The 13,592-nt window shown below is 40.3% G+C and overlaps 1 protein-coding gene across 3 annotated transcripts in view; it reads left to right on the forward strand.

Moving 5' to 3' along the window:
• FAM168A (family with sequence similarity 168 member A) overlaps positions 1 to 13,592 on the forward strand; it is a 209,198-nt gene that overhangs the window by 133,139 nt on the left and 62,467 nt on the right. For 2 of the 3 annotated variants that reach the window (XM_017894432.1, XM_017894433.1), the window contains exon 2: positions 7,682 to 7,769. In XM_017894432.1, coding sequence (XP_017749921.1) covers positions 7,700 to 7,769 — 70 coding nt within the window. In that variant the 5' untranslated portion in view covers positions 7,682 to 7,699. Of the gene's footprint in view, positions 1 to 7,681; positions 7,770 to 11,966; positions 12,069 to 13,592 lie in introns of those variants that run through there. The other variant, XM_017894434.1, reaches the window with a different exon arrangement.

The following is a 13,592-nucleotide window of genomic DNA, read 5'->3' on the forward strand; positions in this document are numbered from 1 at the left end:
GCAACTCTTGATTCAGATTCCACCCACCCACCCCACGCCCACCCCACCACCAGGAGGTTGTTGCTGGGATTTTTTGTTCAGTGACTTGCTCAGACTCTTCTGTAGAGTTTGTCTCCTTTGCAGTGTGATTTCTGATGTCTCTGGCCATATTTTTTAAATTACTGTTTTAATTTTTAAACTTGGCTTCCTAAAGGTCACCCCTGGGTTGGCACAGATTGGTGGCCATCCAGTGTTTGATCAGAAGTTCTGCTTAAACATAGGACAGGAAGGTTTCCACCCTTTACCGGTGGATCTGTATGTGGTTTAGGGAATGCATTTAAAATTCAGGCTATTTACAATTATGCTCTAACTTTTGGTTTTATGTTCAAGGCCTTAAATTCACCCAGGATCAGTAGATAGAGAAGGCCCTCTCTACAAACCTCTAGGGATCCTGTGAAAGTTTATCAAGACCCCACTATGGTTGTTGTGTTCCCCAGAACTCCCTTTAAAAATTCTGGCTTATCTGCAGGTCTGTTGCCTGCACCAATTAGTATTATGACCTCAGAGTAGCTGCAGTAGTGGCCTTCCTGGATTATTTGCTGTTGTTCCCCAAATTGCCTCACTATTGTTTTTGACAATGACTCTGGGCATAGGATTTTCTGTGCTCAGTTTCAAATTAAATCAGCCCACTCTGGTAGCAGTAGTCCTTGTAGCCTGGTCTAGCCTGCCTTAGTAGCAGGCCCCCTATGGAGCTGGGGATTGGGATAGGGGCAGCCCCAGGGTAAAATGCCACAGACTTTCACTGTTCTTAATGTGGTTCAGAAGTTTTTCTTGAACAGACATTTCATACTTTGGCCCAAAATGGTTGTTTTTTACCATTTCGTCTCATTTTATTTTTGCTTTTGGGGGAAAGGGTTTGCTAAGCACTTTGTTCCAGAAGTTCCACCTCCATCTATTACTTTTGGCATTTTAATTTTTATTTAACTTTTAAACTTTCCTAGCTAGACCATAGCCTCTTTTGGGCAAACACAATCTTTTTCCTTTCCCAACAGTATCTATCCCAGAATGCATTAAACCTTTAAGCTTTAGTTTCTTGGTCTTTCAAATGAAATTAATAATCTTTGCATTGCTTATTTCAAGGGACCAAGTGAGGTAATGGTTAAAATCTCATTGTAAATTCTAAAGCACTGCGTAAGTGGTAAAATTACTTGAAAAATTTACCATTTTACCATTTTTCAAATGGTAGAATTTCAAAGAATTTTACCATTTTAGTTTGCAAAATGTAGTAGTACTTTGCAAACTAAAATGCTAATTTTAAACACTGCAACATGTGCAAATACTACTTTAATCTCTGGACTTTTTTGCTTGTCATTTAATGGTCATAGATTTTGTTGTTTTGAAAGAAATAGTTCAGATGTTTTGAGGGTAGCAGGAAGCCATTTGCAGAACAGTGGTTAGGAGTCTAGAAGTGAAAAATCAGCTTCACCAGGAGGAATCTTTAGCACCTCTCTTTTCTCTCTCACATACCATGCAACTGCTGGGCCTTACCATTGCTTTTTTTGCCCAAGATGAGCTCCTAGTAGAGGCTTCTCTGGGCATTGGAAGCAGCTGCTGGAGAGATAGGGAGCCAAGAAGTTGACTGGGATATGCCAAGAAATGCCAAACATCTTGAAGTTTTTTTCGCAGTTTTATTTTGGAGAAGCATGAAAGCGCATTGTTCATTCAACTAGTATGCATTTAGTGCCTGTTTTGTGCCAGTAATATTCTGTGCACTGGGGATACAAGATAAACCGAATCTCATTCTCATGTATCTTACTCTAATGGGGGAAAGAATAAACAAGAAAATAGATCAGACAGTAATAGGTATTGTAGTGGTTTGGATGTTTGCCCTCTCTAAAACTTACGCTGAAATTTAATTGCCCATGTAACAGTATTGGGAGGTGGGGCCTTTAAGAGGTACTTTGGTTCTGGGGGCCCCGTCCTCAGAGGTGGGCTTAATGTCTTTTTAAACAGGCTTTTGAGGAGCCAGCTTTCAGGGAGCTACTTGGGAGACTAGGGCAGGAGGATCACTTGAGCCCAGCAGTTTGAAGCTGTAGTGTGCCATAACTGTGCCTGTGAATAGACATTGCAGTCCAGCCTGAACAACATAGTAAGACCCCCATCTCTTTTTTAAAAAATCATTTTTTAAAAAAACTTTCAGGAATAGATTCTCTCTCTTGCCCTTCCATTTTCTGCCATGGGATGATGTAGCAAGAAGTCCCTTGCCAGATGCTGTCTCGTTGATCTTGGACTTCCCATGCTCCAGAACTGTGAGAAATAAATTTCTGTTCATTGTTGATTACCTAGTCTCAGGTATTCTGTTATAGCAGCACAAAACAGACTAAAGTAGGTATAAATAAGAAAAGTAAGCCAGGCGCAGTGGCCCATGTTTGTAATCCCAGCACTTTGGGAGGCTGAGGTGGGTGGATCACTTGAGGTCAGGAGTTTGAGACCAGCCTGGCCAACATGGTGAAACCCTGTCTTTACTAAAAATACAAAAATTAGTTGGGCATGGTGGCAGGTGCCAGTAATCCCAGCTACTTGGGAGACTGACACAGGAGAATTGCTTGAACCTGGGAGGCAGAGGTTGCAGTGAGCCGAGATTGCATCACTATACTCCAGCCTGGGCAACAGAGAAAGACTCTGTCTCCAAAAAAAAAAAAAAAAAAAAAAAAAAAAAAAAGGTGGGGGGTAAGAAAGGATGAGAGAACACGTGGAGGACCTATTTTAGATAAGTTGGTTAAGAAAGGCATTTCTGATAAGGTGACATTGGAGCAGAGACCTGTAGGAAGTAAGGAACTGTGCCATTTGGATATCTGGGGAAAAGGGAAAAAGCAAGTGCAAAGACCAAGAGGCACAAGCATGCATGATGTCTTAGGGAACAACAAGGAAGTCATTGTGATTGAAGTGAAGAAAACAAAAAGATAGTGGTAGAAGTTGCAACCAGAGAGGTAAGCACATAAGGCCATATCATACAGTTATAACTGCCCATGGTGCCCAGCAGTGACCCAGCAGGTGCCAGGTACTGTGGTAGATATGAACTGCCTCCGTGTTGGGATCTGTTAGGGTCCAAGCAGAGCACTTAGGCTCTTGAGTTGAACAAGGGTTTGAGGCCTACTGTTCCAGAGGCGAACCTAGTACTGGGGTAGGTGACTGGAGAGCCTGGGAGCCTCATCTAGTATAGTGAAAGTAGCTTGGACGTTGAAATCAAACAGACTTGGCTTTGAAATGGGCTTTTCCTCACTTCTCAGTTATGAGATCTTGGGCTAGTCACTTCATTTTTTTTTGTACTTAAGTTTACTTACCTGTAATATAATAAAAATAACACTTATTTTGCAAGTATTGTAAGACTTATAGGGACTTAATAAGTCCTTAGCACAGTACCTGTCACATGGTAGGTGTTCAGTAAATGGTAGCTGCTGGTAGTAGGGGTAATATTTATTTATTTTATTTTTTCCTTTTTTAACCTCCACAGAACCCCCAAAGGGGTAATGTTTATGGTAGTGCTAATGGTTAACCTTCTATAGGGTGTTTATTGTGTATCAAACATTGTTCTAAGCAAAATTCTTAGGCACCTCCAATCTAAGTCCAAATCCAGATTTCTGTTCTGTACCCAAAACCTACTCCTCTCATAGTTCTCACCAGTAAATGGCATTTTTATTATTCCAGTTTCTCAAGCCTTGGCATCATTCTTGATGTCTTTCTTCATCTCATACCTTATATTAAATCCATTAGCAATTCCTATCAGCTTGATCTTCAAAATATATAAAAAACATGACTAGTTTCTACCACCACCGTCACTGCTACTGCCACCATCATCTTTCATCTGAACTGTTTCTAAAACCTCCCGACTGCCCTGCTTCTCTTCTTGCTTTCCTGCGGTCTGATCGCAGCACAACAATCTACCTCTTCTTAAAATGAAGACGAATAATTTCACTCTGCTTTGTAAAACAGTCCTGTGGCTTCCCATCTTATTTAGAAAAAAACAAAGTTTGTACAGTGGCCTACAAGGCCCTGCATGATTTGGCCTTCATTACCTGTCTGATCTTACTTCGTATTCTTCCCGTTCATTTACTACACTTCAGCTGAACTGGCCTCTAAGCTATTTCTCAGAAATGCTTCTACTTTGGAGGCATTTGCATTTGCTATTTCCTCTACTTAGACAGTTTCTTCCCAGAGATCTCCATGGCTTACTCCTTCAACTTATTCAGGTCTTTGCTCAGATGTCACTCAATGACACTTTCTCTAATTATCTTATTTAAAATTGCAACAACCTGCCCTTAGCACTCCCTAAACAGGTTGAGTGGATTTCTTTACAGGAGCAGTCCCCAACCTTTTTGGCACCAGGGACAGTTGTTCCATGGACCAGGGGTATGTGTGGGGTTGGGGCGGAGAGGGGGGTGTTAGATTTTCACAAGGAGCACACAATCTAGATTCCCTTATATGTGCAGTTCACAATAGGATTCACGCTCCTATGAAAATTTAATGCCACTGCCGATCCGACAGGAGGTGAGCTCAGGTGGTAATGCTTGCTTGCCTGCTGCTCACCTCCTGCTGTGCTGCCTGGTTCCTAACAGGCCATGGACTGATGCTGGTCCATGGCCCCAGGGTTGGGAACCCCTGCTTTACAGTTTTTATTGCCATCTGATACATCTTTCACTTGAAAAAAAATCTCTCTTTCTTCCTCCTCCCAACTAGCATGTAAGCAGAAATTTTTGTTGTTCTTGTTCTCTGCTGTATCTCAATTCCCCTAGACAGCCTATATGAGAGAAATGGCATTTGGGAAAGAAAGTCTAAGGCATGGTCCTCAAATTGGGCATCAGAATCTCCTTGGGAACATAAATACACAGATTTCTGAGCAACATCCCAGATAGAGCATAAAGGATCTTGTATACTCTGTGAAAGAGTTTGGATTTTATTCGTAAGGCTTTTGAAGAAGGCGGGGTGGTATTAACTACAAATGTATAAGAGAACTTTTCGGGGTAATGAAAATATTTTATATCTGGATTGTGGTGATGTTTGTACAACTGAATACATTTTTCAGGGGCTAACAGAACTATATACCTAAAAGAGGTAAAATTTCACTATACTTAAATTATACTTTAATAAACCTATCATTTAAAAAAATTTTTTTTACAAAGTATGTTTTTTGTTTTTTCCCCCATTTTGCGGTTAGAGGAAACAGAGACTCAGAAGTTAAGGGACTACCCTGTGATTGCATCGTGGTATGTGGCAGTTCCAGGATTTGAACCTAAATCTGCCTGATTGTAGAGTTTATGATCTTCCTACTCATTTTTAGCCTGTCCCTGAAACTATTAACAGTACAGATTTTGTTATAAAAGACCAACCTTCCTTTAGAAGCTAGGAATCCTGTCTACCCTTGAGCAGCTCCCTAGAAGTGGTTGTCATATTCTAAATTTTGAAACCCTGGCAGATCTCGTTTCTGTCAGTCATTAATTGAGATTGGAATTGATGGTGTTATGGAGTGCTACCCCAGGCATGATCCCCTCCTGTGGCAGTGGCCCTCATTTTGGAGCAGCAGGAGACCAGTTTCAAAGCTGATGAGTTTCTTTGATTATGAAAAGCAGTTTTGTACTTTGTCCAATCAGCAACACAGAGTTTCTTCTCAGTAGGAGAGTGCTCAGATGTTTACAGGCAAGTTGTACTGCTTAGCACTTGTCTTAGTCCTTTTTGTGCTGCTATAGCAGAATACCACAGACTGGGTAATTTATAACGAATGGAAATGTATTGGCTCATAGTTTTGGAGGCTGGGAAGTCCAATACCAGGGTACAAGCATCTGTCAAGGGCCTTCTTGCTGTGTCATCCCATGGTAGAAGAAAGAAGGGCAAAAAGAGGGTGACAGAGAGCAAGAGGGGGCCAAACGCATCCTTTTTTAAGGAACCCACGCCCACCGTAATAAACCCACTCCTGCAATAATGGCATTAACCACCCATTCATCAGGGCAGATCCCTCATGGCCTAATCATCTTTTAACAGTCCCACCTCTTAATTACTGTTAAAATGGTTATTAAGCTTCCAGCACGTGCTTTCTGGGGGGAAACATTCACACCACTGCAGCACTTTATCAGTCTTCCTCACTTTGATGTACCAGGCAGAGAACTGGTTGGGTAGAAGAGAGACCCAAAGCCGAAAGAGTACCAGTAGTCTCTGTGTTGCTGTTGTCACATGGGCAACATTGTCACATCATCATTGTTTACATTTGCATGTCACTTGACAGTTTGCAACTTATTTTAACGTCTATGATCTCTTATCATTTTTAATGTCTTAGTATTCTGTGAGGAGAGTGCTTTTATTTAGAGAGAGTGTATGTTACTTGGGTATATTTTTAGATAACTCTGGTTGTGAGAATATTTTTTTCCCTTAAGTTTAACTGAAATATATATAACTCCTTTAACTTTCATCCTCAAGTTGTTCTAGTTTCAGTTTGTTGGCTGATGGTAATTTCATCTAGCTCGTTGCCCTGGGGTAGTTTGCCAGGGCTACACATTAGGTACATTTTAGGACATTCTGTTCTCTGAAATTGGCCAGTGGCATTTTCCCTTTTGCTTATCTGTTGATCCCAGCTTCTTCTCCTTGTTAGCCCCCCTTTTCTCCACATCTCATTTTGGAACCCTAGACAGACTAATCGCAGAGCAGTGTCATCACAGCAGCTGTTCACTGCCTGCCTTCAACGTTTGACTTGTTTCCGATTTTGAAGTGATGCAAGAGAAGTTAATGACCTAAAAAATTGCCCATCTATCTTGTGAACTTAGTTAGGAAGGAATTGTTTGATTTTTATGATGATTAAATAATATATTTGGGGACACATTTACAAATGTGTCAGGCTATATGGTAAGGAAAGGCTCCCTAAACAAGGTAGGACAAATTGGCTGGCTAATAGAGCTTAATGACAGATTTTCCATTAATCAGAATGGAGAATGTGCTTCATTAAGATAATTAACAGAGCACTTGTGCAGGTGATACTTATTGCACACAAATTTCCAAGTTTATTTCTTTTCCTTGAATAAATTTGGAGAGAAATCCTAGCTGTATTTCCTTGTCTGCATTAAAATTATCAGTGGCAACAAATTCCCTTTTTTGTTTTTAAAGCTGCTGGTAACTGGTATCTTGTCCTCTGCAGGTGTAAGGGGCAGATGAGACGCTGCTTTTCCTTCCAGCAGTCTGTTTGCTGATCATCAGGCACCAGGCTCCACTAGTGAACCATGGAAAGCATATCCTTTTCCAACTCTTAGACTGACAACACTGGAATTAGAAAGGACCTCAGAAATCTTAAACTAATTCATTTTGTATCAGGACATTGAAGTCCAGACAGGGGAAGTGACATGGCCAGTGCCACATAGTATTGTAGTGCCAGAGCTGTCTGTGGGATAGTGGGACTAATACTGAACTGAGAGCCAAAATGCCTGGGTTGACATTAGGCAAGTTATATTACTTCCTTGCTCCTTACTATTTTCATCTGTAAAATGGGGAAAGTATTTAGCATAGGGCCAAGTACAAGCAAGTTAGCTTTTTTGTTTAGTCTTCTTTCCACTATACCCTGATGCTTTCCTTTCAGGGAAAACTGAAGATTATAGAGGAGAAGCTGATGTCAGGAAGAATGAACAATCAATAATCAGTGCTGTTTTCTTTGTTTTCTCTGTAGGATCCTCAGTCTTCCACAATGAACCCTGTTTATAGCCCCGTGCAGCCTGGGGCTCCTTATGGCAACCCTAAGAACATGGCCTACACGGGTGAGTAGTGTGAGAATGGCTCTCATTTGGAGAAATAGTAGTTAAGGATATTACCAGATAACTTGCTTATCCTCCTAACGTACACCTCCAAAAGTCTTGGTAAAGTTTGGGAACATGCAGAAGATATGTCTGAGGTCCAGTAGAAAGATCTCAGAGAACCTGTTGTGTGGTTGTTTCCAAACTTTGTTCTACAAAAATACCAGGAGAGTGTTTTAGAGAGTCCATAAACATTTGATTTGATTATTTTAAAATATTGAGAACTATTTTTATAAAACATGAATATGTGGAATATGTGTTAGATGATCAATGTGTTAAGCTTCTAAGAATGCCTGTTAATTTTTTTTTAAATGCTACCATTTACATCTGCTTATGTTTTTACATCAGGATTTTCTCAGTGCTATGCAATCAAATTAACATTCAGAAATATTTTGGAGTTTGAGCCTGATATAACTGTAACTGTTATCCCTAAGTTTCTGTTTCACATGTTTGTGTTTATCACAACAGTTTCATTGTCCTTATTACTTAACCTTAACAGTAAATATTTTCGGTTTGAATTTCTATTTGTATATTTATTCTAACAAAATTAATTTCCAGTAACCAGGACTCATGGGGCAGTACTCTACACCCTGCTAGCTCATGGAGCTTGTTGCTTTTCCACTTTCCAGTTCAGAGTGTTCCAGCAACTTAAGTTCCTTTGCCAGAGGGAACTGAACTGCTTTGGCAGACAGAGCCCAGGGGAACCCTGTGGAGCTTTGGTTTCCTATTTGCTCTGATCCTGGCTGCCTTCATTCTTACTAAGTTGCTAAACTAGAGAAGGAAGAGAACAGTTGCATTTATCTATTGATTTACATCAAGATTAAGCAGTGCACATCTGGAAGGGGAATTGATTTTGTCAAATTTTCCAAATTTCCAAAATTGGAAAGGGAACAGACTTTATCTCTGCTTGGCACATAGTAGGAGTTGGTAATGTGTTTTGACTGACTGGACAACAATCAGGTTCAAATCCCCGCTCTGTCAGAAGAATAGCTGGGTGACTTTGGACAACTTGCCCTAATCTCCCTAGACTTAATTTCTTTGATAAACTAGGATAATATTATCTATTTCATACTACATAATTCTGGGAATGAGACAAAATATTATCCATTTCATAGGACAGTTGTGAGAATCAAACAAGATTATTTGTATTCCTGTAGAGGAAAGGAGGATTTTTTTTGTTTCTACTAATCACCAAGGAATATTATGAGCCTGGAACTGTTTTAAGTTAATTCCCTGCTGTAGGTTCTAGGACCACACAGATAGTATAAACTCCACATAAGTAGTATAAATTCAGACTTCATACAGGGCAAGGTTTCAAATTTGTAGGGAGACTTTTTATTTTTTAACCTAACCTTGGCTGTTGTATCTCTGTACTTTTGGATTTTTTTTTTCTTTTTTTAACTGACAATATGACTCCTCCAAGGTCCCAGCTTTATGCAGGGGAATTTGAGTTGCAGCTCTTGGATCCTCCAGGGCCCACAGCCTATCTCCTACCCCTGGTGGCTATAAAAAGTAAGCCTTTTGAGTGCCTAGACTAAAAAGTCTCCCCAAAGCAGCCTGATAACAGCTCACTACATAGACTTCCTGATTTTTAGTTTCCTCTTCATTTTTTGAGTAGTAGGGATTCCTTTTTCTTTCTTAAAATCTCAACTCTGCCTCATAGGATGTTTGTTATACTTCATCCAGCTTTTCTAGGTGTTATGCAGTAGGCAGATTTTCAGGTTATTTTTCTTCTGTGTTACTGGAAATGGAAGATCTAAGTGAAGATAATTTATAAACAAATGCCAAATATAGTACATTAGAGTAAACATTTATATGGTTATGTTAAAAGTATTATCATTTGGTAAGAACATACTAGGTACTATATATTAATTATAATCTTATTAATCATAAATGCTATAGCTTTTATAGATAAAAAACTATGGTAGTTTATTTCAGGTCATGTGACTTGACTAATGTATATAGCTTCTAAGGGATGAGAAAATACTTGAACTCAGTTCTTTGTGGTTTCAAAATATATGTGCTTTCTGTTATAGTAAGCTAATCTGTCTTAAAATATGTGCTGCTTTCTCTCTTCCCCATAATAAATTAAAGAAGAGAATTGTCTTTTTCGTTTCTAGGACTAGGAAAGCTTCCCTTTGAGGAGCTAGAAGCCTGTTCCTGCCCAGCAGTTTGGGGTAGGCTCAGGAGGGCAAAAGTACAGGGGGTCAAGTCCACTGTAGTGTCATCTGCTTCCAAGGAAATGGGATGGTGGCCTCAGGGGACAGAGGAGTCAGAAACACTCCTGGTTTGAAATTCTCTTGAAGTCTGAAGATGGGAAATAAAATATAGCTTTGTGGTACAATGTATTCCAGTAAGCAGCTGTCTTCTAGCCAGTTGACAGTGTTCTCTCTCTCTCTCTCTCTCTTTGAAAGCCCCTTTACTGTGCCAAAACCTGAGCTCAGTATTTTTTTTTTTTTTTGAGACAGAGTCTCGCTTTGTCGCCCAGGCTGGAGTGCAGTGGTGCGATTTCCGCTCACTGCAAGCTCCGCCACCTCCCAGGTTCACGCCATTCTCCTGCCTCAGCCTCCCGAGAAGCTGGAACTACAGGTGCCTGCCACCACGCCCGGCTAATTTTTTTGTATTTTTAGTAGAGACAGGGTTTCACCATGTTTGCCAGGATGGTCTCGATCTCCTGACCTCGTGATCCGCCCGCCTCGGCCTCCCAAAGTGCTGGGATTACAGGCGTGAGCCACTGCGCCCGCCCTGAGCTCAGTATTTTACAAAAAATACCTGTTTTCACACTCGCAGCAATCCTATAACATGGTTTTAACTAGCTCCTTATATATTTTGGCAGAGTGAATTTAGAGAATGTAATATGCCATATACTTTCAAATGTTTAAGCATAGACTATATATTATGAACTGAATGTTAGTGTCACTCCAAAATCTGTATGTTGAAACCCTTAACCCCCAGTTGTGATGGTAATTGGAGATTGAACCATTGTAGGTTTAGATGAGGTCTTGAGGTTGAGCCTTCATGATGGGATTAGTTTCCGTAGAAGAAGAGACACCAGAGCTCTTTCTGCTGTGTAACAACACAGCAAGAAGGTAATCATCTGCAAGCCAGGAAGGGAGTCATTACTGGAACCTGACCATGCTGGCACCCTAATCTTAGACTTCCACCCTCCAGAACTATGAGAAATAAATGTCTGTTGTTTAAGCCACCCAGTCTGGTATTTTGTTATGACAACTCAAGCTGACTAGGACAGATAATGAGTACAGTGAACACTTGAATACCCTTTATCTAGATTCACTATGACAGTGGGCTGTTTCTAGACCAGGGCATTTCTTTTTCCAAAAGCTTCATAAGGTTTTCTGCTAGAATTTTGGAGTGTAGTCAAGACCTCAGTCTTCTTCTTGTCTTTTCTTTTCTGAAATGTTCTGATGGTGTCAGTGTCCAAGCATTGCCCAGGGGTCTTGTATGTGTTCTGGAGTGTGTCATATCTCGGCTGAAATCTGGTTTCTCTCACTAATTAGCTTTGGAACTTTGGTTGAGTGATCTTTCTGAATCTCAGTTTTCTCGACTGTAAAATGGAATAATGACCTATACAGATGGTTGGTTTGTAATCGGTGAAAATGTTTATAAAGCTTCTGGTGTCATGCCTGGCTCATAGTGGACACTCAGTTAGTGGTTGTTGTAATGCATAGCAATGAGTATATACCTACAGGGAAAAGAGCGTGGGACATAGAGTTAGTGACTTAGATTACAGACCTTATTCTGCCACTTAAGAGCTCTGTGACATCAGATGAGTTGTCAAGCTTTCTGGGCCTCAATCTATCATTTGCTTTTTTAAAAAAAAAAAAAAAAAAAAAAAGATAAAACAGGGTTAGGAATGCCTTCCTCACAAGACAGCTGAGAGTAATAAATGTAACAGGGCTAGCCACTGACTTGTGATGAATTTCCAAAACACAATTAGAAAATAATTCTAAAATGGGAGAACAGATGAAGCCCCTAAATGAATCCATCATTTTATGGGTGAAAAGATGGAGTATAAGAAGTGTTTTGAAGAAAGTGTTGGGGTTGAGTCTGGAACCTATGTCTCCCCATCTGGGTCTGTGTATTCATTGTCTCTCTACCACAAAATAACAAGTGTCCTCCCTTCTCTTCATTTCGTTGTAGCCACTTCACATTCCTCTGCTAGCCCACTCCAATTAAAGAGTTCTTTCTGACTCCTCCTGTGTTGACCCTTAATGAATATCCTGGTTTCAGCCAGTAGAAAACGTAAGTCCAAATGCTACAAATACACTAACAAAAGATACAGCTCTCAAGGTTAGAAGGCTAGGAAATTAATCTGTTCAAAGACTACCATCTTTTTTTTTTTCTTTTTAAACCAGTGGTGGTTCCCCCCCGCCTCCCACCCCCTAGATTGCTGCTTTTGCTTAAAACTTTGTAAGGATCACCTGTTGGAGATTTTGATTAACTAACATTCGTACTTTGTTTATTCTTTGCAAAGAACTTTTGTGAGGGTTTTCCCTTCATATATATATATTTTTTATAACAACTCTGGAAGATAGTCTTTATTTTCCAGATGAAATTAAGCATTTCTAAGGTCAGACTGTATAGCAGAGCCCAAACTAACCCCAGTTACAAAGTAAGTGCTTTTACTGCTCTAGCATACATGGCTATGACAGTACAGTGATTAGGATCTCAGATGAGCCTGGAAAATGGATTCTAATTCCTGAAACTGCTCTCGCAACTCCCCCTTTGATGTTCAAACTGATCTCCTCTGCTCAGGAGAGAACTCCAAGATCACTTGATTACTTTTTCACCTATGGTTGAAGAAGAGCATCTAAAGAGATTTCTTATTAACTGTTCTCATGAATATAATCTTGTCGTTAAATCCAGTGGACCCTTTTTAGCCTTTATCCTAATTTGACTCTTCTATATCATTTGACACCCGACCCCTTTCTTGAAGCAAGCTTTCATTGCCTCCATAATTTTCATTGACCATAATTGTTTGTTTATTTTTGTTTGTTTTATCTTTCTTCTTCTCCAGCTGTTCTTGAATTCGTCTCCTTTCAGAATTTTCTTCCCCTGCTCACCCATTAAAAGTTGATGTTGCACAAGGGCTCTGGTTCTCCCTCAGCCTCAGCTGCTATCTATAGGCTGATGATTCATAAACTCTAGCACTGTGGCAAACCGTTCTTCTGAACTTCAGACTAGTTTATCCACCTGTCTTCTGAAAATCTCCTCCATGAATGTCTCATGTTTTGCTCAGACTTAATTACATCTAAAACTGGGCTCATTATCTTATCATTCCCCTGTAACCCATTTTTTATCATTTGTGATTAATACCACTATCTGCCTATTGGTAAAATCAGAAAACATCATCCTTGATACTCTTGCCTCTTTTGCCTTTTAAAGCCAGTTATTAAGTCCTGCCTTTTTAAAAAAGATTGTAGTAAAATGCATGTACTATCTTGGCTGGGCGTGGTGGCTCACACCTATAATCTCAGCACTTTGGGGGCTGATGTGGGTGGATCACTTGGCCAAGAGTTACAGACTAGCCTGGCCAACAAAGCGAAACCCCGTCTCTACTAAAAATACAAAAAATAACCAGGCTGGGTGGCGCATGCCTGTAATCCCAGCTACTCTGGAGGCTGAGGCATGAGAATCGCTGGAACCTGGGAGGTGGAGGTTGCAGAGAGCCAAGATCGTGCCACCGCACTCCAGCCTGGGCGACACAGTGAGACTGTGTCTCAAAAAATAAAGAATTTTTTTTTTTTTTTGAGACGGAGTCTTGCT

The sequence above is a fragment of the Rhinopithecus bieti genome, unplaced genomic scaffold (assembly GCF_001698545.2).
Source record: "Rhinopithecus bieti isolate Rb0 unplaced genomic scaffold, ASM169854v2 scaffold_21412, whole genome shotgun sequence".
Classification (NCBI taxonomy): Eukaryota; Metazoa; Chordata; class Mammalia; order Primates; family Cercopithecidae; genus Rhinopithecus; species Rhinopithecus bieti.